Source organism: Symphodus melops, assembly GCF_947650265.1.
Source record: "Symphodus melops genome assembly, chromosome: 12".
Lineage (NCBI taxonomy): Eukaryota > Metazoa > Chordata > Actinopteri > Labriformes > Labridae > Symphodus > Symphodus melops.
Window position 1 is genome coordinate 24758692 of NC_136702.1, and position 21944 is coordinate 24780635.

General features: G+C 47.1%; 1 protein-coding gene across 1 annotated transcript; it reads left to right on the forward strand.

The window, feature by feature from the left end:
* The first annotated feature begins 55 nt into the window (after window positions 1–55).
* On the forward strand, window positions 56–7799 carry efnb2a (ephrin-B2a). The gene is made up of 3 exons (XM_079357051.1): window positions 56–285; window positions 1302–1412; window positions 3620–7799. Exons 1-3 carry the CDS (start codon window positions 81–83, stop codon window positions 4021–4023), a joined length of 720 nt encoding a protein of 239 aa, XP_079213177.1. The 5' UTR covers window positions 56–80; the 3' UTR covers window positions 4024–7799.
* Window positions 7800–21944: the final 14145 nt, after the last annotated feature.

Here is a 21944-nt window from a genome sequence, read left to right on the forward strand (position 1 = left end):
AGCTGTGACTGTCACTCCTCGTTCCCTGAGTGAAACATGTTGGAGACACATATTTAAAGCCGTCAGGGTCGTACTGTTACATGAGTTTGATTTCCTCGAGGTCACAGATCTCAGCACGGCTGCCTCACCACTTCTCCTCTTCCTCAGCCACAGTAAATCCTAACCTCCTTTTCTCTCTTCTTTGTGCTGCAGCCACGTCTAACGGCACCATGGAGGGCATCGACAACCAGGAGGGGGGCGTGTGCAAGACCAAGTCCATGAAGATAATCATGAAAGTGGGACAAAGTAAGTATTTGATTATTGCAGCGAGCGCCCCGCAGGCACGAGCTGAACGCTGTGCGAGCGTCTGAAAATGCCCGAATAAGGTCACAGGAGGCTGTGCAGAGAACCGCTCTATCGTCTCCATGACACCTGGGGGCTGCGAGGGGGCCGGAGATGTAATCTAGCGGAAGTCCTGATGCGCCAAAACACACACACACACACACAGATTGAGTATGCTTGCATGCACACATGCACTTCAAGCATCTGCTGTTGTGCAACTATTTAACTGGAAGGCTTTTCACGCACGCACGTCTTGTGTTGCTGCACACCAAACATCCTTTTTATGAAGTCACAGCAGACAGATGAGACGAGCCGGACGCCTCCCACAGCGGGGATGTCCTGCAGTTTGCAGCACGTCTGAGGACCTCTGAAGGTCAGGGGGGGTAAACAGAAGCTGAGTGAGCTGTGTGTGTTCAGGTTGAGCTGACAGTAGTGTTTATGATGAGAGCAGATGTCGATCACTCCTCCATGTAGAGACGCCGTCAGTGAGTCTGCTCAGCTGAAGAAGCAAACAGCGTCTTGAATCAGGACAGTTGATCCAGTATCTGTTTTTCTTTGCAGTCACTCCTTCAGGTTTACGTTACGTTGCTCTCTGAGAGAAACTGAGATTTCATGAAGCAGAAAATGGGAGTTGTTGGTGAACTCCTTGTTTGTGCCATTCATTGAATTCAGTGTTTGGTATTTTGTTATTTTACATCCTTTGCAGTATTTATGCAACACAAGCCGACTGAAGCATCGAGCCAACGCTGCTCACAGATTTGTGTTCCCGTGAAGTTAACTCAAGTGTTGTCAGTGACGTCTGAAAAGAGAGAAACGTAACAGCTGTAAAAGTCTTCTGCAGGAAGACACCGAGAGTCACAATCAGAGTCGGACAGGAACACAAAAGGAAATGCACGATTCGATCGATCCCAGGGATCAGCTGGTTGAATAATTCATTGCAGTGATTGAAGTCTGATGCATCCAATCTGCTTCTTTTTCAGATCCCTCTGATCCTATTTCACCCAAAGACAACCCCACCAGAGTACCCTTCCCTCCCAAGCACTCAGAGGACAAGGACGCCTACAATCCTAACGACGTGCTGGAGAAGCCAGGTGAGCTCGGCCTTTCAGTCCGGGGGGGGTGTGGGGGGGGCTGGACTCGCCCGGCGAATTTATTAAGACAATTTGGCGTCTGGGCGGGTGATTGTTCGGCCAGCTCAGAGCAGATAGCGCTAAGTGAAGGGTGTGTGTCACTGAGACGTGTGTGTGTGTGTGTGTGTGTGTGTGAAAGTGAAGGAAAGAAAGGTCAGCGATTCATCAGCCAGTAATTGAATGTTGCCTATAAAGCTGATAGGCATCTGTGGCCTCTTAAGGACTTATAAGCTATCTCCACGCTGGCTCCTTCCCAGCCTCGACCCGTGACGTTCTCAGGAAAAGGATCTGATCACTGTCTGCCATCTTTCTTTTTTTTTTTTTACATTTTCCTGACGGACGCGCAGCTCGCTCTTATCGCTCGTATTATATTGCAGTTTAAAAGTAAACACGAACAGAACGGTCATTTCCTCCGCGAGAAAAACTGAAACAGGAGAAGGCCGAGAAAACAAGCTGAGCGAGCTGGATCCGGATCCATCGAGGGCGTGGTCACAGCAGACGCTTTGTGTTTACGACCTGAGCACGCTAGCTCCGCCCGCTAACCTTCTGAACTCTGCAAAACACACACGCACAGGAGCAGCTTCCTGCTGCACGCCTCCGATCAACACGACGTCTGCACAACTACAAACCAACCGGATTAGGACACAACTCTTTCACTCTTTATTCTTTATATTAATATTCTCAAATTTTAAATATTTCTTCACACTCAGAAAACTTTCAGTGTGACAACGACATAAACACAGACGTGCTGAATCTCAGGTCGAGCTGATCGCTGCGCACGCGACCAGCTAACAACACGATGACGTCTTCACTTCCTGTGTTACAGTTTTTATATTTGATCCCTTTAAACTGGATTTTGTTGAAAGAATCTTGCTGTGACTAAGAGGCGAGCTCGGTGAGTCATGCCGGCTCGTCTCCCTGAAGACAGCAGCGTCCTGTCTCCTCCCATCGTTTCACGTGTCTCCGTCCTCCACGCCGGCGGAGCGCTGCGAGCAGAGAGTGAGGCTCTGTAATCCCCGTGTTGAACATGGGAAGGGTCCTCCGTTTGCTCCACATCCTCGTCAGGCCCTCAGGAGAGGAGACGCAGTAACCCCCCCCGCTCCTGTCCCGCCGACGACAACGCAGCGCCCCCCCCCCGAGTGTTTGGACCAGAAGCGGCTGCGAGTCAGAGCGCAGCTTTCATGATTCACGTCTCATGTGGACATCAAACATTTTGTCCCCTGCGGAGCCGTGAGGAAGAAAATGAAGTTACTTTTCATGTCTTTAAAATCGCAATTTATCTAAGTGGCGTTCGGCTGTATCTGCCCCAGTCATTGTATCTCCTATCAGGCAGCACTTACGACTTTCAAGGTTGCAGTCTTCACCGGCTGAATCTGAATAGCCAGCCGATCGAATGTGACCTTTATATAAAAGGTAGGCTGCACCCTGAGCCGGCGTGCTGCTGGCCTCTTCCCTGCACGCTGACGTGATGAAAAGATTGTGCAGAATAAAAAAGGCAGGAAAAGACGTGTCGCTCTTAAAAACACACATCAGGCGTCTGCATCCATTTCTCTCCTTTCCTTCGTTAAAGGCGTCAGAAAGTGTTCCTTTGGATCCGACAGCACACACCTGCCTCTGAATCTCTCTGAATCTCTGCCGCTTTGGAAACATCCCAAACTCACACCAACTTCACACCAGAATTGGCCGGGGTGTGTGATTCTCTCTCAGCCCCCCCCCCCCCCCCCCCCTCCATTTCATTCTGGAGAAAATCTTTTTTTCTTTTTTTTCCTAGTTTTCATCCACATCATGATTTCCTGTCACTGAGATTTTATTGCATCTCATCAAACGTCCCAAACACGTTGTTCCGTGTTGGGCTGTGCGATGCAGCTACAGATCTGTGAGGCAGCTCTTTATTGGACGTCGTCGTCAGCTGAATTAGCATCTTTGCACGTCCCCAGTGAGTGCAGCCTCTCGGAGCAGGTGTGCACTCGTTTAGCATCAGATTTAATTTGATGGCGTGTCAGACGAATTAACGTGTTTCGGTTGTAATCAGTGTTTGATGATGGAATAACTGGTTTTAAATGTATAATTACAGGCTGCCTCCAGGAGGAAAATGAAGCACAGCTCGTTCTGTCATCCACTCACCTGTGCTTCCTCTCTCTCTCTCTCTCTCTCTCGCTCTCTCTCAGGTGTAGCACCCAGAGAAAGCAACGACAACGACGACGGGGGAAAGTCGTCCAGCGTCATCGGCTCCGAGGTGGCCATCTTTGTGGGCATCGCCTCGGGCAGCGTCATCTTCATCATCATCATCATCATGCTGGTCCTGCTGCTCCTTAAGTACCGGCGGCGGCATCGTAAGCACTCCCCGCAGCACGCCGCCACGCTGTCTCTGAGCACCCTGGCCACGCCCAAACGGAGCGGCGGCGGAAACAATAACGGCTCAGAGCCCAGCGACATCATCATCCCGCTCAGGACTGCTGACAGCGTCTTCTGCCCGCACTACGAGAAGGTCAGCGGCGACTACGGACACCCGGTCTACATAGTGCAGGAGATGCCTCCTCAGAGTCCGGCCAACATCTACTACAAAGTCTGACGAGGAACTTTAACGGGAACAATCCTGGAGCGGAGCGGGTTTTTGATTTGGCCAGGCACCGCCGGCACGCCCGCTAACTCTCGCTCTTTCTCTCTCTCGCTCTGTCGACTCCTCCTCCTCCTCCTCCTCCTCCTCCTCCTCCTCCTCTCCTCTGATGTTTTGTCACTAGTTTTTCTTTCTCAAAGTTTGCTGATACCGTGTGGCTTCGGTTCGGTGGTTACAGTTGGTGCGGCGGGCGGAGGCTCTGGGGGAAAACACAGAAGAAGACCTCTTCTTCCCCTAAACGTTGCTCCCTGTTTTTGTTTTGCTGGCTGCAGCCGGCGAGGACTGTGGGCTTGGAAAGTCAGGCGGGCGCACGGTGTGTTTTTGCTATTTTCAGATGGGTCGGACAGATGGATGTATCGGACTTGAAGGTTTCCTGGCACGAGAGGAGGGGAAGAAAAAGACACTACTGCTAGAGAGAGCTAAAGAGACAAAAAAAAAGAAAGAGCGAGGAGGACAGAAACAGGAGAATATCGGCTGACCATGAACTCTCAAAATGGCCGCCCACTGCTGAGAGACTCTGTGGATTAAGCTGGCGGAGGAGGAGAGCGGAGAGAGATCCTCTCTGGGACTTTCCTGACTGACTCACGGAGATCACCCATTCACCCTGCCACCCACACGCCCACCGTCACATAAACACACACACACACACACACACACACTCACCCACGCACACAGACGCACTGTCTCGATGTGGACTGTTTGGGTTTCGATGTGGATCGCACCGTTTCTTCCTCATCCCCCCCCAGAAAGTCATCCATTCAGATTTTACTTGAAGGTTTTCTGCTCATGTTTCTTTTCATATCCTGTTGTCGTTCAAACGCAGACGTTCTTTCCTTTAGTGACACGCCGCGTCATGTGACCCCTCAGTGGCTCCGAGTGGTGAGAGTGTGAAAATTCGTGCCCTCGTGTAGGGACTCTGGTGCACGTCAGGTCCGCCCTGGAAAGAGTGGAGGACTTTCATACACATAGAGCAGCACTTTGAACCCCATTCTGGTACCTCCACTCTTTGCAGAGAGAGACGCAGTGATCGCTGGAGACGGGAGCGCAGCAGCGGCGTCTCGTCTCCAGTTCGCCTTACTGCCGCATCAGGTGAAGACGAGGCCCCAGATCTAGTTGAGGTTAGCGGAGCTGGCTGAAATAGCTCCAGGTACTGTAGTGTTTACCCCTCGGGGGGTCCGGCGATGATTAAGGGCGCCCTGCGTGATCGGTGCTCTCCTGTTCCAGCACGTTCCATAGCCCAACTTTGTAAAACACGAGCGCTCTGCACGAGGCCCAGAAGCAGCAGGTACCAACCCATCGCTTTGGCTCTGCACATACAGTAATGATAGCATCCAACAGGAAGTCAGACTATCAAAACAAAGCTGTCATGTTATGTTCTTTACGCACATCTATTCGTTTTATCTCTAAAACATAAATGAACAGGAGTTTTGGCAGCTTCATTTTCACAACTTGAACCCTTATGGTCATTGTTGTCATAAAAAGTCGAGAGCTTTTATTCTGAAAGTTGCACCAAATATTGCATCTGCATAAAGAAGTGTTTGAAGCAGCCAGAGCGTCTTATTTTGAAGGGCTGGGAGGTCACTGCGTGTGTTTGCGAGTCGGGAGTGCGAACGTGCTGACTATTATTGGTTTGTTTTTAAAGCACAGGGACATCTTCTTACATTGTCACTGTTTCCCATCCTCCATTTGCATTTCCATATTGTGAGGTTTTTTTTTTTTTTACTTAATAAATGTACATTTAAAAAAAAGGACATTACAAAGATGAAAAACTACAAATAAAAAGCAGAATTTATTTATGATAGACACATAGAGCACATGTGTTGTCAGGCAGGATGGAGGACCAGAAGAAGAAGAAGAAGTAATGTTAATATATTATGGTATAAGTGCACATTATGCAATCTAGGTTTTTCATTATTTGATATCTCTCGACCCGCTGAGTCCTGTATTTTCACGATCTCTCGCCCGCAGACTCTGGGCTCGGCTAGGGCAGCCTGGGCCCCGGCCCCTGGAGCGTGGGGTCAGTGGACCCCTAATAGCTCACATTGGTGTATACAAGGGCAGAGTAGCTGTGTCTACCACACTCACTCAGTGTAGCATCTCCCAAAGGAAAACTCCCATGAACACCCAGTGCCCCGATTCTCCTCATACACACCCTTCATGTTCTCTGTGCATGTGTGTGTGTGTGCGTGCGTGTGTGTGTGTTGAGCAAGTATCAGTGATTCACTTTCATTAATGTCATCAGCCTAGGCTCATAAAGGTGACCTAAGCTGCTCCCCGAGCATGAATCAGCCCATTGTCATTTGTTTTTAAAGAACATCAAATTTCACCGAAAAGCCAAGCCTTGTATGATCTGAGGTTTGTGCCTCCAAGAGGCTACAAAATCTGCAAATATGCAATTCTTATTTATTTTTTTAATCGATTCTGAGAAAAAAAAAAAAAAAAAACACCACCTATGGAAAGTGTTCTTAACCACTGAAAGATGTAACGACAAACAGATGACACACACAACTAGCAAAGTACGTCACACAAGCCTGCTGTCGGGTTCTGATCTCCTGCATTATCTCGACTCTTATCTCAACCTTGTTTCTGTTTGAACGACGTGCCGTAGTACAAAAGGTAAACTGTGAAAAATGAAACCATTCAAGACGCATAAATATATATATCACACCTGAACAGGTATTCAAGAAAAGATGACACAAGTACGACAAAGAAATGGCTGTTTAGTTGCTGTCTGTCTGCGGCAGAATATGACAATCTTATTAGTTTCTTTGAATCTGACGTCCTTTTCTGAGCGGCCGCTCCACTAACGCTCTCCCAACATTGACCCGGTTGGTTTGAAACGTGGCGGCGATGCTGCGAGAGTCTTAGCACAGGGGCTCGGAGAAGCACCTCAGGCGACTGTAAAATGCCTTGCTCGTATGGTCAGCCCTTGGTCACTTGACTCAGTAATTTTGCACCGTACTTCTGTAGGTAAACAAACTGTAAATACATTAATGTTTGTATTGTATATGGATCCTGGGTTGTTACAATAGCCTTATTCACCTTTTTAGGAAAGTAAATGGAAAAAAAAAAGATCAGAAAAAATGGAATACACTTCAGTTGAAACAGAGCATACTACTTTTTTGGTAAATAGCTTATGTAAATATTGACCAGAACCCAATAAAACATTTTTTATAAACTCTTAAAGTAAGATGTTTTGTATAAAATTTGAATTTTTTGCTATGTATTTTAGCTAGCGCTCGATGGAAAGTCCGTGTCCTCCCCACTCCCTCCCCTTTTGCACTGTTTCCATGGTAATTTGGTTTTAAAAAAAAAAAAAAGAAGAGAGAAAAGTTGCCAAACCGACTGCTGCATATTTGTGCCATAAGTGTGTACCATAAATATTTATTGAATTAGTTTGTTTTGTTTGTTCATGATTTAATTTCAGTCCAGTTTTAAGTAACACAGTATTATCTTTGCATTGTTTGTTCGTCTTCCCCACCTCCACCACCTCCCCCTGGTAATTTTTCTTTCGCCCCGTCGTCATGGTTACTGGGTGGCTGTAGCCCCTCTTCATCCCCTCTTCCTTGCAGTATGAGATGGCCAGGCTGTGAAAAATGTTTTTTTTCTTTCTTTTTTTTTTTAATCATTCAAACATTTAAAAAGAAGTTCAACGTGAGGATAAATGACACACATTCCACCAGTCTGTTACAAACTGAAAATGTTTTTCAATAAAATGTTTTTCCTATGGACGCGCTGTCTGCTCGTGGTGCTTTGTCGCTCTGCTCTCAACGCTGCACGCCTTCATCATGGCCAGCAGCTGATTGGTTCACGCCAGTGTTGTAGCCTGACGGAGACTGAGACATACCCGAGACCAGAGTTCTCCGATGCAGACCGAGGCGGGGCAAGACCGAGGAAAGACCAAGACCATAAATATCACAGTGCAGGGGGCATGTCCCTCACTTAGACCGCAGATCAAACGACCGTGAATTTAACGTATTTGTTCCTGTTAGAAAGAGGCGTTTCTTTCTAACCACAGTCATGACGTGGACGACAAGACGGTCAGTTTAAAATCCAGAATCCACCCGGTCCAAGACCGAGACAAGACCGAGTAAAAATGATTTCAAGTCTGAGACGAGACCATCAAAAGAAAGCGGTCTGATTGTGAGTCGCACTACACCAGTTCACCCAGTAACACAGTGGATCCCTCCGTGGTATTTACTTATTTTATACACCCTTAATGTCAGTGAAGAAGAGAACGCCGGTCGGACGCCACTCTACAAACTCTTTCTGCTCAACGAGGCCGTTAAAGCGTTCAAATTGTTTTTTGGGAAAATACGTAAAATTATATAACTTCAACACAATTCAATTTCTTTTACATATATATATATATATATATATATATATATATATATATATATATATATAATTTATTTATTTTTTGTACATATTTTGAGTTCAAAAACTGAACTGCTGTTAAAATGGCTGCAGCATAGTCAGATGCTGTTTGGGTCCTTCTGAGCGCTTATTGTTGCTAGGTTACAAAAGTTAACCTTTGCTTCCCTCGGACATGTCTGTTGGGTGAAATATAAAAACATGAAAGTGTCCTGACATCAGCAGGAGCAGTCAGACCGGCGTCTCCTCCTCCGCTGTTGTTGAGGAAGCCGACGTCGTTGGATCCAGGACGAGCAGATATTTGACCCAGAGGGTTTTAAACCCCTCTCATGATGAAACCTTCTAACTTGCTGTTCCCTGAAGAACCTTAGTTCTTGGAAGTAAGAAACTGAGATGAAACCAACGACTGGTAGAAGTGGACTTGGCGTTGACGAGGTGTGATTTTTGGTGGATTACAGGCTGTGTAATTGTACGTCAGAGAACACACACGGAGCGAGGAAGGTGTGTCTGCTGTGTGTGGCTCAGTGTAACATGGAGGCAGTGATTAAAGGATCCTGTTTGCTATCAGTGGGATGAAGGCTGCTCGCTCACACAGAACCAGCACAGGGCCAAATTATCACTAATCTGGTGAGTGAGGCGTGATTTGTCAGCCAACATTTCCAGGCAGCTAGCCTGTATAACCAGCCGAGCTGCCAGTTAGTCATGGCGAGAACCAGCCAGAAAACAACCAGGCAGAAACTCAGCCGTCACACGCCAGACTTTCCTTCCACTCGAGCTGGTTAGTGCCAGTCATCCAGCCACCGAATCAGCTCGCGTAACGCGTCCTCTAACCACCGCTCACTCTCCGTGCAGCCAAAGACTCGGAGCCAGGCTATCAAGCAACAGGCAAGATTATAGCTGTGACAGCCAGCCGTCCAGATAGCCCGTGCTCCCCGCCAAGTCCACATTAGGGCGGTCAGAGTCTTGGCTTTATTTTCACATAAACACTCGGCCACTGGGTCTGTAATTGCTTTTTCTGAAAGGTTGAATATGAGATACAAACCTTCAGAGTATCAGACTGCAACGAGAGGTTCCTCATGCTTCATCCACAACATGCTTTCATCCTTCTCAGGTCAACATGTATAAACTCCTGCACTGGGCCGATCCTCCTTGGGTGTACCAACACACCCACCTCCATGAGTCACATGCACTTTGAGCAGAGAGGAGTCAACAAAACAACAAACACCTCTGACATGCACAGTGATCAGAGAGTCCATCAGACCCCGAGCCTCGGCCTCATCGTGTCTGTGACGCTCACAGAATCCAAGAAGTACACATCGTTGGACACGTTTATTTTTTTATGAAATCATCAACTTATGTCACAGTTTCAGTTTTAAGGATAAACTACAGGACAAGTGTCGTGCTTTAATTTAACAAGTCTGAATCAGAAGTTATATTCAGACTGCTCTCTATGTCCCTGTGATGTTTCACCTTCAATCTGAATCTGTACTGGGGGGGGGGGGGGGGGGAAGGGTTCCCCCTCTGTACCGTCTTCACAGGTAGTAATGGTACCATTTACCACGGCTCTCTGAGCTGGGAGTGACGCCACACCCGAGTTCACCACATTCCAGTTGCAAGTTGGCAACAAGTCTGAGAAGCAACATGGACGCCTCTCCAGGAGCGCCTTTGTCTTGTTCGATACAAACACTCAACTCGACCTGATAGTTCAGCTCACAGAGACGTAACGATGGCCGAAACGCCGTCTGAAAAGGTGATCCAATAATATGTACGCAGAGTCGAACAAGAACAACACGATGAACAGCTGTGATCCCAGCACTCCCACTAAAAGCATGTGGAGTTTCACCGTCGGACACACGTGACTCTGTAATCGATCTGAGATGACGAGGTCATGACTAACGATGACAAGTCGAGAAAGAGAGCGGAGATGAGAATCCAACAGTTTGGGAAGAGGTGAAGCCAGTTTAGGGGATTAAGTGATTTCACTGTTTCTATTTTAGTCTCTTTTTTTTTTTTCTCTGCAGGTAACAGTGTGAGCCTCAGACGCTAACACCTTCTATTCATCCACACAAAGGAGGGGGGGGGCGGAGCCAGCTGCCTCAGCACACAATACCCGAGCAGGGAGCAGGTGAGGGAGGCTCACACACATTTTTGAGAAGTGTGTGTGTGTGTGTGCGTGCACATGTGTGTCAGTGGGCATGGCTGCTCTCTGATTATGTTTACATACCTGTGTGGCATGTCAACAACGTCGCCACCCAAACATTCACCAGAAGTGTGTGATGGTTTCAAAACCTGTAAACTGAAAGGTTTATATTCAGCATGAGAGCGACCTGCCATGACCTCAGACCTCAGATTTATTATGTAATAATCACTTTTCTAAACTCGTGTTAGAAAGAGCTCTCATGAAATCACAGCCAACAACAGGTGATAGCCTTGTGGTGATGTCGGCCGTCCGTTATACAGAGGCTATGGTTTTTGTCGTAGCATACGTGGGCTCAGTTTGACCTTTGACCTCCTCCCGACAGATCCTGTCTCTCTTCAACCTTCCTATCCATAGAGGCAAAACAGCAGGAAAGATGGCGTCTCCTTGGGGCCTCAGACTAGTGAGGATACAATAATCAACGTCATTCTAAGATATCTGTAAAAACTTCAGTCGGTCACGTAAAGTTGCTGTCGGTGTCAGAAAACGTGTGAAAATCCTCGATGATATAACGACGATCTCGGCTGTGAGCAAACAGAAAGGAATCCGTTCTCCCGGATGAGTCAGAGAGCAGGAATCACCAGTTTCTGTGTGGATTATCTTCTGAATGTAGGATGTGGGTGCAGCCCGATGATTTATTGTGCACTCCCTCCACAGATATCAGAAACTAGGATGGACCTTCACACTCACCTGATACAGCTGTGTGCTGTATCTGAGTCATTAACGCACCCAGTGGAGCTTCTCCGTCTGCACATGCATCTGATGCTTCTGCAGGAGCATCTCCGAGCACACACACACACACACACACACACGTTCTCCTCTGCTGTTTGAAGTTGTTACGTTCGTATGCAAAAGAGTGCAGCGTGTTCGGAGATGTTTTCTCTTTCATTCACGCCCCGAGAACAAGATGTGTTCGCTGTGTCAACAAACACGGCTCTGCATTGAGCGCTGCCTCCTGAGAGCTCTCATCCCACTCAAACTCCTCAAACCAGCGGCCGCCTTCCGCTCATGCATGAACCTCCCATCCATTGAAAAACCCAGGTCGACGGTTTCTATGTGACATTAAATTACGGACATTTGGAAGGACTTCAAAGCCGGCACCCCAAAAAGGAAAAAAAAAAAAAATAGAGGAAAAAAACGTGACTTCTCCCGGATGATAAACTCTTCAGCCTTCTCAAAACGAAAAACCCATTAAACACCCGCAACGCCTCATCGCCTCTCCACAGCACTGCGCTTCCCGAGCCATGAAAATGAAAACCAGGGAGATAACACGAAAACGTTAAATAGGAAAAACATCAGAAAGTTTTCTCCCCTCCTCCTCCTCCTCCTCCTCCTCCTCCTCTTCCCCATCAAAGTGTGTGAGTGAGCTGTGAGGAGATGACGGACCACCTCAAGAGAGCGAGCGATGGGAGGTTGACAATTTGTTTTCTCTTTTTGTTTCCTGCGTTTCCGTTTTCATCTCGTCTTCTCGGCGTGTCTCACACACACACACACACACACACACACACACACACACACACACACACACACACACACACACCCCTGATAAACATTGGGAGCTGAGCTGCAGTGCTATGAAGACATTTTCATTTTCAGCTGCAGCCTCATAAACAGAGGCCTGTGAAGACAATGTGGTTAGAAATGATGAATATATAGCCGGTGGCTTTAATATCTTTAATACTGGCAGCGGATGTGCCAAAGAATGGAACGCTGCATTAGATAATGATGAAAAAAAAGATGCAGGGAGCTTTTCAACTTGGAGGTTGTGTGCTCCATTTCATATTTTTAACTGCAGGTTTTTATCCCAATGCTTCCCGAAGGACTAACGAGGGCAGATCTTTTACAGTTTCTGCCTCAGATGCAGTCGTCCAAAATAACAGGAAGACCCACAATGCAATGCAGCGTCGAGACGACCACAGAAGATTTACAGGAATTGTTGTAACTTTTATGGGAAACTTGTTAACTTTGCTGTAAAGGTATACCCTCTTTAGCCGGTAATATTAGCTTAGCATAAACACAGAAAACAGGAACTCTGACAGTGATTGTTTGAATAAAAAGGTTAAACTTGTTTTACCCTCGGAAAAAAGGATGATCGCTGTTTTCTCCTTTTGAGTCAGCTGAGCTCTGCAACTTCTCTTTATTATTTTATTTTGACAGGAAATGGAGGTCAGAGAGCCATACAAAAGGAAAAACTAACATGCAAAGAATGGGTAACTAATATCCACTGTGGGTCCAACCTGGTACCTGGTCTCTGTGAAGACCCCAATCACACAAAGTCCTAAACTTCTTTCTTTATGGAATTATTCAAATTTTATTAACAGATATTCATTTTCTTTTTCTAAGTCCGGATCAGGACCAGGTCCCAGTCTGATGACCTGTTAGCTAGGATCAGGACCAGGTCCCAGTCTGATGAGCTGTTAGCTAGGATCAGGACCAGGTCCCAGTCTGATGACCTGTTAGCTAGGATCAGGACCAGGTCCCAGTCTGATGACCTGTTAGCTAGGATCAGGACCAGGTCCCTGTCTGATGACCTGTTAGCTAGGATCAGGACCAGGTCCCTGTCTGATGACCTGTTAGCTAGGATCAGGCCAGGTCCCAGTCTGATGACCTACTAGCTAGGATCAGGACCAGGTCCCAGTCTGATGACCTGTTAGCTAGGATCAGGACCAGGTCCCAGTCTGAGGACCTGTTAGCTAGGATCAGGACCAGGTCCCACTCTGATGACCTGTTAGCTAGGATCAGGACCAGGTCCCAGTCTGATGACCTGTTAGCTAGGATCAGGACCAGGTCCCAGTCTGATGACCTGTTAGCTAGGATCAGTGCCAGGTCCCAGTCTGATGACCTGTTAGCTAGGATCAGTGCCAGGTCCCAGTCTGATGACCTGTTAGCTAGGATCAGGACCAGGTCCCAGACTTGGATCCAATCTGTGTCTATTCTTGTCTTTGTATTTATTTGTATGTATTAACACTCTTATATGTCTTAACGGTCTGGCTTCAGGTTTTAACCACCAGACTTTACTGGGTCGGCCTTTGAGTGTTTGTTTTTAATCACTGAGGACCCTCTAACGGCTCTGATGTCATGTTGATCCCAGCTGAGGACTTTGAGATGAGCGGCTCTGGAGTCCCGTCACCATCACATGTCAATCACGCTCACGGACAACAAATCAAGGGGTGCACCGGTGCAGGGATCCCTCCCTCCTGCCGTGCAGGACGACCCAGGAGCTGTCAATCACTCTGCTGTCACGGGACTCTCCTTGGCTTGAGCTGCACAGCTACCTTTGTTGGCAGAGTCACACCAGCATCATTAGAACTGTATCAGTCCCGCCATTATGGACCCCTGAGGAGCCTCGTCTCTGTTTGAAGTTCACAGAGCTCTGCTGCTGCGGTCCCAGAGGTGAAACACACACACAGAAAATAACACAGTCACAGTGCTGTTTCTGTTTCTGGTTGTGTTTGCAGGGGTGAGATTTATGTAAATTTAAGAAACCTCCTGAACATTTGGAGGATTTGAAACCCTTTGGGTCTCTGCGGAGGAGTTTTAAATTCAGAAACACCAAAGAGAAAACAAGACTGGTGTCCTTGAAAGGTGACACGTTCGCTATTTCAGACTTTTATTTACCTGAGACCGATGAAACATCCAGACACCAACGAGGAACTGCTAGCTAGGATCAGGACCAGGTCCCAGTCTGATGACATGTTAGCTAGGATCAGCACCAGGTCCCAGTCTGATGACCTGTTAGCTAGGATCAGGACCAGGTCCCAGTCTGATGACCTGTTAGCTAGGATCAGTACCAGGTCCCAGTCTGATGACCTGTTAGCTAGGATCAGGACCAGGTCCCAGTCTGATGACCTGTTAGCTAGGATCAGGACCAGGTCCCAGTCTGATGACCTGTTAGCTCGGATCAGTACCAGGTCCCAGTCTGATGACCTGTTAGCTAGGATCAGGACCAGGTCCCAGTCTGAAGACCTGTTAGCTAGGATCAGTACCAGGTCCCAGTCTGATGACATGCTAGCTGGGATCAGAACCAGGTCCCAGAGCTGGAATCAGGACCAGGTCCCAGTCTGATGACCTGTTAGCTAGGATCAGGTCCAGGTCCCAGTCTGAAGACCTGTTAGCTAGGATCAGTACCAGGTCCCAGTCTGATGACATGCTAGCTGGGATCAGAACCAGGTCCCAGAGCTGGGATCAGTACCAGGTCCCAGTCTGATGACCTGTTAGCTAGGATCAGGTCCAGGTCCCAGTCTGATGACCTGTTAGCTAGGATCAGGTCCAGGTCCCAGTCTGAAGACCTGTTAGCTAACGAACAGACCTGAGCGAGGTTGTTTAGATAAGTGATCAGAAGAAGACTCGGGGGACTCGATCAGCATCTGACAAAGGATTTGGATATTTTTAACTCCCATGGAACTGGGAGTTTAGGGAGCAGCTTTGGGAGGTTGGTGGATTCGTCTCATGGCGACACAGCCTTAGCAACGGCTTTGTGTTCCTAACAAGCCATATATGTCACATCTGCTTGAAGCGAACCCGGGTTAAAGGGTTTTCATGGGACCGTTGTAGTCTCCACATGACGACGTCACATTACTGGGAGCGGAGGAAGAAGGGCATCTTATGGATGACGGCATCATTTAGAGACTCTATAAGCTGCTGCTGCTCCAGAAGCAGCTTAGAGAAATTGAATGTGACAGAAATTGAATGCGAGCGTGTATTTGAAATTGAATGTGACCAGTGCAATGCAGTGTTGGGAGGGGAAAGAAAAATTGGATTGCGGTGTAGAGTGTCTGAAATACCTCCCCACTCCATCACCGCTCCTAAACTAATCTCTATCACTCTGAAGAGGGTCGTCTCGCAGCTTTGAGAAGTAAGGGAGGCTATTCAGCTACTCAGCCTTCACTTCCCCGCTCCTGTCGGCCCTTTCGTCCCCTCATTTTAAAAAGTGGATTGACCTTCTTGCTTGCCGTCGGCCTCACACAGTCATTCCCCCGCTCTCTTTCATCCAGGGCTGAAAACTCATCTCCACAAAAAGTGCCTCATGTTATCCTTTCCTCACGTCGTCACATCTTCCTCCTCCACTACCTCGGTTCCATCGTGACAAAAGACAAAATCCTTCAATCTCTCCTCTTCTTCTTAACAACCATTTTTTGTTAGATTCCTTCCCGATCACCTGGTTCTGAGTCATTCGTTTGAGTTTCATTTGGACCAAGTGCTTCTGGTTTGTTCTCCCGTCTGACTAACATTTCTTCACGCTCACCGGAGACAAAGTTTCCTGAACAACGTGAATCAGCCTTGAGAATAAATGTCACAACATTATTTACTCAGCATTTACAAACCCTCTCGTTCTTCTCCATCTCAACCCTTGTGTTTGGATCTGTTCACAAAAAACAACCTGGCAATAAAGTTCACTTCACCACGTCATTTTTTTTTTTTTTTTACGAGTTTTGTTCGGTTGACACAAAAAGTTGAAGCCATAAGAACTAAAATGACCCCAAAGCAGATCCATCATAATCATCATGTTTGGTGTTTGATCCAGGTTCAGGTCTTTCTTTGACCTCAGCAGAGACTCCTTTTGTCCCTGAAGCTCCGATCACAAACCTCCTTTTGTCAGTCTTATCAGCTAACAGGGTTATTTGCTAATGTGCGGTAAAACAAAGGCTCAGATTCACATCTATTTGAGTGTATTAGTGAAGAAGAAAAAGAGACAAATTAATAAAGCAACTCCATTTCATTTGCATTGTTTTAACGGCGGAGTGGAAGATGGTTTGCATACATGCATATAAATGGATGAATTAGCACTTTGGCTCTATGAGTGGGAGCGTCGGTGACAGGTTCAGTCCTTTGTGATGGAGACAGAAGAAGAAGAGGAGAGAGGTCCAAAAACAAATCCCTTCTTGTCTCTGCTCTCAGTCGAGCCGGATCATCCGCACTGATCCGTATGATGGGCTGATGATGAGGTGTCTCTCACATACAAACACTCCCAACGAGCCGGGATGTAGCATTAATCACATGCAGGGTGACAGATGATTGAATATCATGGGGGTACGAATAATGAGAGGGCTCCTGGTGGACGACACAGAGCGGAGGTGTGATGGAAAACAAATGAGAGGACAGATGAAGGATGGACGGACGTCTCGTCAGCTTGAATAAATGACTTCAGCACAACTGGAGCGACTTGATTAAACAGAAATACATCACATGACTGCAACTGGTTTAAATCTGAATCGTAACATCCTCAAGAGCAGTTCAGGAGTTCTGTATAAGATATCACTGTAGTCCATGAGAAAGATTAAAGATATATTTAACATTTAATCCTCCATCAGTGTCGGGCGTCATCACATCCTGAGCTATCAAGAGCTCAAAGTGCCGTATTACCTCTCCAGATAATCACACTCCCAACCTGCAGGCTTCTGCCACCTAAAGTACATCACTCAGGCTTCCTCCAGTTTTACCAGTGTCAATGGTCTGACACCAACCCGGGTGCTGTGGTTACACAGCGTTTACCTTTGTAGGTCATATAAACTCATGAGAAGTCATTTTACTCAGAACCAGAGAAAAACTTTTTTTTTTTTTAATAGACAATCCTCATAATGAATAAAAAGCCTGAGGTGACGATATAATAATAAAACACTCACCTGAGTCGATTAAGTCCCTTTCCAGTTTTAATTCCTGAATTAATTGGCAACATAATTAAACGAACAGTTTCCTCGGAGTGAAGCTGCTGGTTTGTTCTGCCTGCTGTTTCCTTCTGCAGCTTTTACCAGACAAAGACAAGAATACATAAAAGAGAGCAAACACATGTTCCAAGCGAAGGAGACAACAGAACGCAACAACAAGAGACGACAATAAAGATGGTAAAGAAGAAGAAGACGGGGAGGATGATGAAGGAGGGCGCCGGGGTTCATGTTTGTGTATTCATTATGTATACAGCTCGCTCCCTGATGCTGCATCTCCGCAGACGTGGTTTTATATGTAGCTCATCCTTAATGTTGTGCGGCCTATCTTAGTGAATGTAATCCTATGGAGAAATATGTCTTAATATGTCAGAATCCTCGGGAGCCTGCGCGGCGAGGATCACTCCCCCTCTTTGACTGAACAACATTAAAGTGAAAATAATCCGGGCTAAAACTGGGTCTGCATACATTAGCCTGTCGAGCGCTGCTTTATTAAGTACATAAACAAGTCGTCCTCTCTCCGGCTGCCGTCCGCCCAACCTAAAGACTATTTGTGATGTGACCCGCGAGATGAAACGGCGCGCTGCTCCGTTGGGGATAATTCAGAGGCAGACTGGAGAGTTATGGCGCCTCGACGGCGAGGACGCACGGGGGTTTATTCAAACTCAAAAAGCTGCTCCAAATAACCGCACCCAAGCGGCTGCAAATGCTGCATTCAGTCATGTTCCAGGAAGACTGTGAGAGTTTAATCCAAGCTAATAAGGGAAGGAGGGCGCTGGGTAAGAGGAGACAGATGATGGCGCGGTGACAGCTTCGCACAACTCGCTGACTCAAACGCTCTTTATTGTGTTTATGAGGAGGCTGTCTCTTAAATCTGAACTTTTACTCTCCAACGAAAGAAAACAAACTTGTTTACAGCAAATTAGATTTTCTTTTAAACTTCTAATTCAGTTAAAACGGCGATGACTTCACTCCGCGCTGAAGAGAGACGATGCAGTCCTGATGACCGAGAGGAGCCGCGTGGAAGCGTCCAGAAACTCTCCAAAGGAAGACTGTTGTGTTTAAAGAGTCATGTCGGGTTTTATTTTCATCCAGCTGCTTCTCACGGCCAACTCGTAAAAATCAAAGTCTCTCGTGTAAATCCTCTTCATCATCAGTTTGACGTTGAAGGGGATAGTTTGAAAGCCAACCAGGAGCTCTTCAGCTGTTCTAACTGTGCTGTGTTAGTGAAGTGGACTTGTCCATCCGCTGTATCTTGACGACTTGTGTTTGCAGGTATTTCTTTATTTGTAAAGCGTCAGTAAACAGAGCATGCTAAAAGCAGCTAAAGGACCCTCCTTATTGATATATAAGAGCCCAGCTTCATCCGTCACAGCGTGGCAAGAAAACAAAACAACTTCCCTTTAACAGGCAGAAATCTTCATGTCTGCAAAACTGTGCTGGGCTTGAATATGGGGCAGGGGGAGATGGGATAAGATAGAGGACATGATGGGGGGGGTGTTTGGGCAGGACATCCTCACCAACGGTGTTTTCTTGTTTAGTGTTTCAGAGATATAAAAGTGTCTGTAAGAAGACAACATGGCTGCTGCTGGCTCGAGTTCATAAAAACGAGAGACACAACATCCAGTCTGTGTTGATTCTTGTAATCGTTTAAAAGCTGCGTCCACCTGAGGCTGTTTGTTAATCATGAATCTGTTTCTGTCTGACATCCAGGCTGTGATCTGTTTCTCACAGCGCCGCCGCGTCCACTTGAATTTAGCCTACTTTTTTTTTAAAGTGTATTTGCTCAGTGGTTCGTTTCCTTTGGTGCGGTGACAACCAGAATGAGGATGTAAAAATACTCCACACAGACAGGAGGAGAGGAACAGTACAAATTGTCTCAGGTGAGATTTTCCCAGGAGACGACGAAGACGTCAAAAAAAACGAACAAACTGCAGAACAAAACAAGAACAAACATCCAAATTAGGAAGACAAATGTCAACACGTTGTTTAGTACAGAAAGGGTTCTCAAGTCAGCGCTCCAACATTTGGTCCACTTTGGTTTTAAAAACAGACTGAACCTGAAAAGAAGCGCTCTGTGTGTGTGTGTGTGTGTGTGTGTGTGTGTGCGTCCGCACAATGAAACAGCCCCCCCGCCGCCTGTAACAGTGGTCTATCTGTCGAGTGTCTGACAGTCTGCGGACAAGGATGACTGACTCTCTCTCTCCACCATTGATCCGCTCTGTCCTCTCGACCAGCTCGGGCACATTATAATCTCTGGCAGACACACTCACACACACACTCACACACACACTCACACACACTCACACACACTCGGACTGAGACCACGTACTGGGACAGACGTGTTCCTGATGTGCGTGAGCGTCTGAGCCCGAGCATGATCCGTCCGTCCGTCTGAGCTCGCAGACCGCCCGTCACGCTCAGAGGACCTCCTCACCTCTAATGGCTTCACTCTGACCGTCTCCTCGTGGCATCAGATCAGACCCCCCCCCCGCCCCTCATACTGCAGGAGGTGGAGCCCACTGTCCTGCCCCTCCTCACAGTGTGCTCTTCAGGAAGCAGAAATCAAACCGGGACATGTCACGACTGTAACGTCCTGCACTAATTCAGTTTGAGTTGATGGAGGGAAAACAAGTCTGAGCCTGGTTTGTCAATGCAGCAGCTTATTGTGTATATTCAGATGTGGATCTTCAGCAGCCGGTTCAAAAAAAATCCCAAGACTCTCGACTCAGGAGTTCAGAAAACACAAGCATGCAGCTCGATGGGACGGAGGAGCCGGGGTGGTCAAACACCTCACTTAATCCTACGAGCTGGAGAGTGACCACATGCACATCCATAACAGCATCGCCACCTTCAACAGAGCCAGGATCCAAACCTGCAAGCTCCAGGTAGTGTGAGTGAACGCTTTTCATTCTGGTGCCCTGATGGGGGCTCGCGCTCCCCCCTGCAGGACTCGAGGGGCGGCATCGTTAGAAGTTGAATCTTACCGTCTGGGCTCTGATGAATTCTGAAGTCTTTTCCTGAACTCCTTTTTCTGTACTGCTTTAGAGTGATGAGGAAACTATTAACACACAAATCCAGACGTGGAGTCTTGTGGTCTGGAGACAGGTGGACGATCACACATCAATCAAAGATGGCTCCTTGAACCGTCCTCCTTCCTGCACAGATCTTCACTCCAGCTTCGGATGCTTCTGGGTCAGGCTGTGACCTGAACGTGACATCAGAAGTCAGAGCCATGTGGAGAAAATGTGCAAATAAATAAATGTGTAGGTCTGGTTCTCCAAGCGAGCTGCTTCGTAAACGGTTCAGCCAATGATCTGTCAGAGCGAAGGTGATGGATGTTTATTATCAGTCGTGTAATTATTCCAACGTTTGTGCAATGAGGAAAATGTGGTGCGCATTAAAATCCTGATGCGTTACATGTAAACAAATCACGAGGACAGAAGGTGACGCCTTCACTCCAGCCACCTGGATTATGTTCATGTCCAATCACAGAGCAGAGGTGAAGATTCATTAATGCAGCAATGAGCACTTGAAGTGTTTATTTTATTACAGTGAGTCTGTGAAAATGTGTCTTAAGAAAGAGATTTAAAAGATTACAGTTATATCTATTGCTGATCTTGGCTTTAAACTCTGGGATATTTAATTCCCATCCCTACAGATCGTATTCCAGCGGAGAGGATATCGATCATTTCTTGAGCCCGAGCGCAGTCCAGGATCAACATCTGCATAATGTTACAGCTTGAAAGTCGAGTGAGAACATTCCTGGGCTAATTTTGATATACGCTTAAGTGTAACAAGCTGGGGGGAAAACAGACACGCAAATCCCAGAACAAAGGCTTCCTGCTTTTTTTTTTGTGTGTGAGGGCTGATAAGTCAGATCATTTCTCACGCTGACAGATATGCAGATATTAGCTCGCAGTGTAACCCAGTTTAAACGTGAGTCTGAGGAGGCTCTCTGGGAGGTGGCTGTGCCCTGGATGTGTACACTCAGACATGCAGATAACATGCATCAAAGAGAGAGAGGGGGGGGGGGGCTCATAACTCACAGTACTTCAGCTACTTATGGGCCAAAACTGTCAGTTTGATGGTAATGCATGCAGGCTGTGAGAGGAGGAATAAAGACGAATCCATCGGCTGATTTATGTGTCGAGCTCTCTCGTAACGCTAACGTTAAAGAAACCTCACGTCAGACTCTCTGAGGAGAAGCTGCTCGTTGTTACAGAGGACACATGGGGACAGTGAAGTGTCTGCTTTGGAACTCGGATCATGCAGATTGAAAGATCGCGGTCTGTAAAGGTAAATCACTAAAGCACTGATCACCACCACAGTGATGAGCACACATAGAGGGCAGACAATGTTGTACCTGTGCATGTCAGACACATGCCAGGGAGCTGCTGTCTCTGACTGTCCTCTGACCTTCAGCACACGTCTTCTGCAGAGACGAGAGGAGAACACGCTGCAGGATCATCAGGAGGGTTTTGGGGCCCAATTTCCCCGTCAGCAGACTTGAACCAGCAACCCTCCGGTTCTCACCCCAAGTCCGTATAGACTGAGTGACTGCCACGCCAGAGTTACACTTTATATTGAATCAATAAAAACAATAGAACAACACATAAACACAAAGGTAAAGCAAAACAACC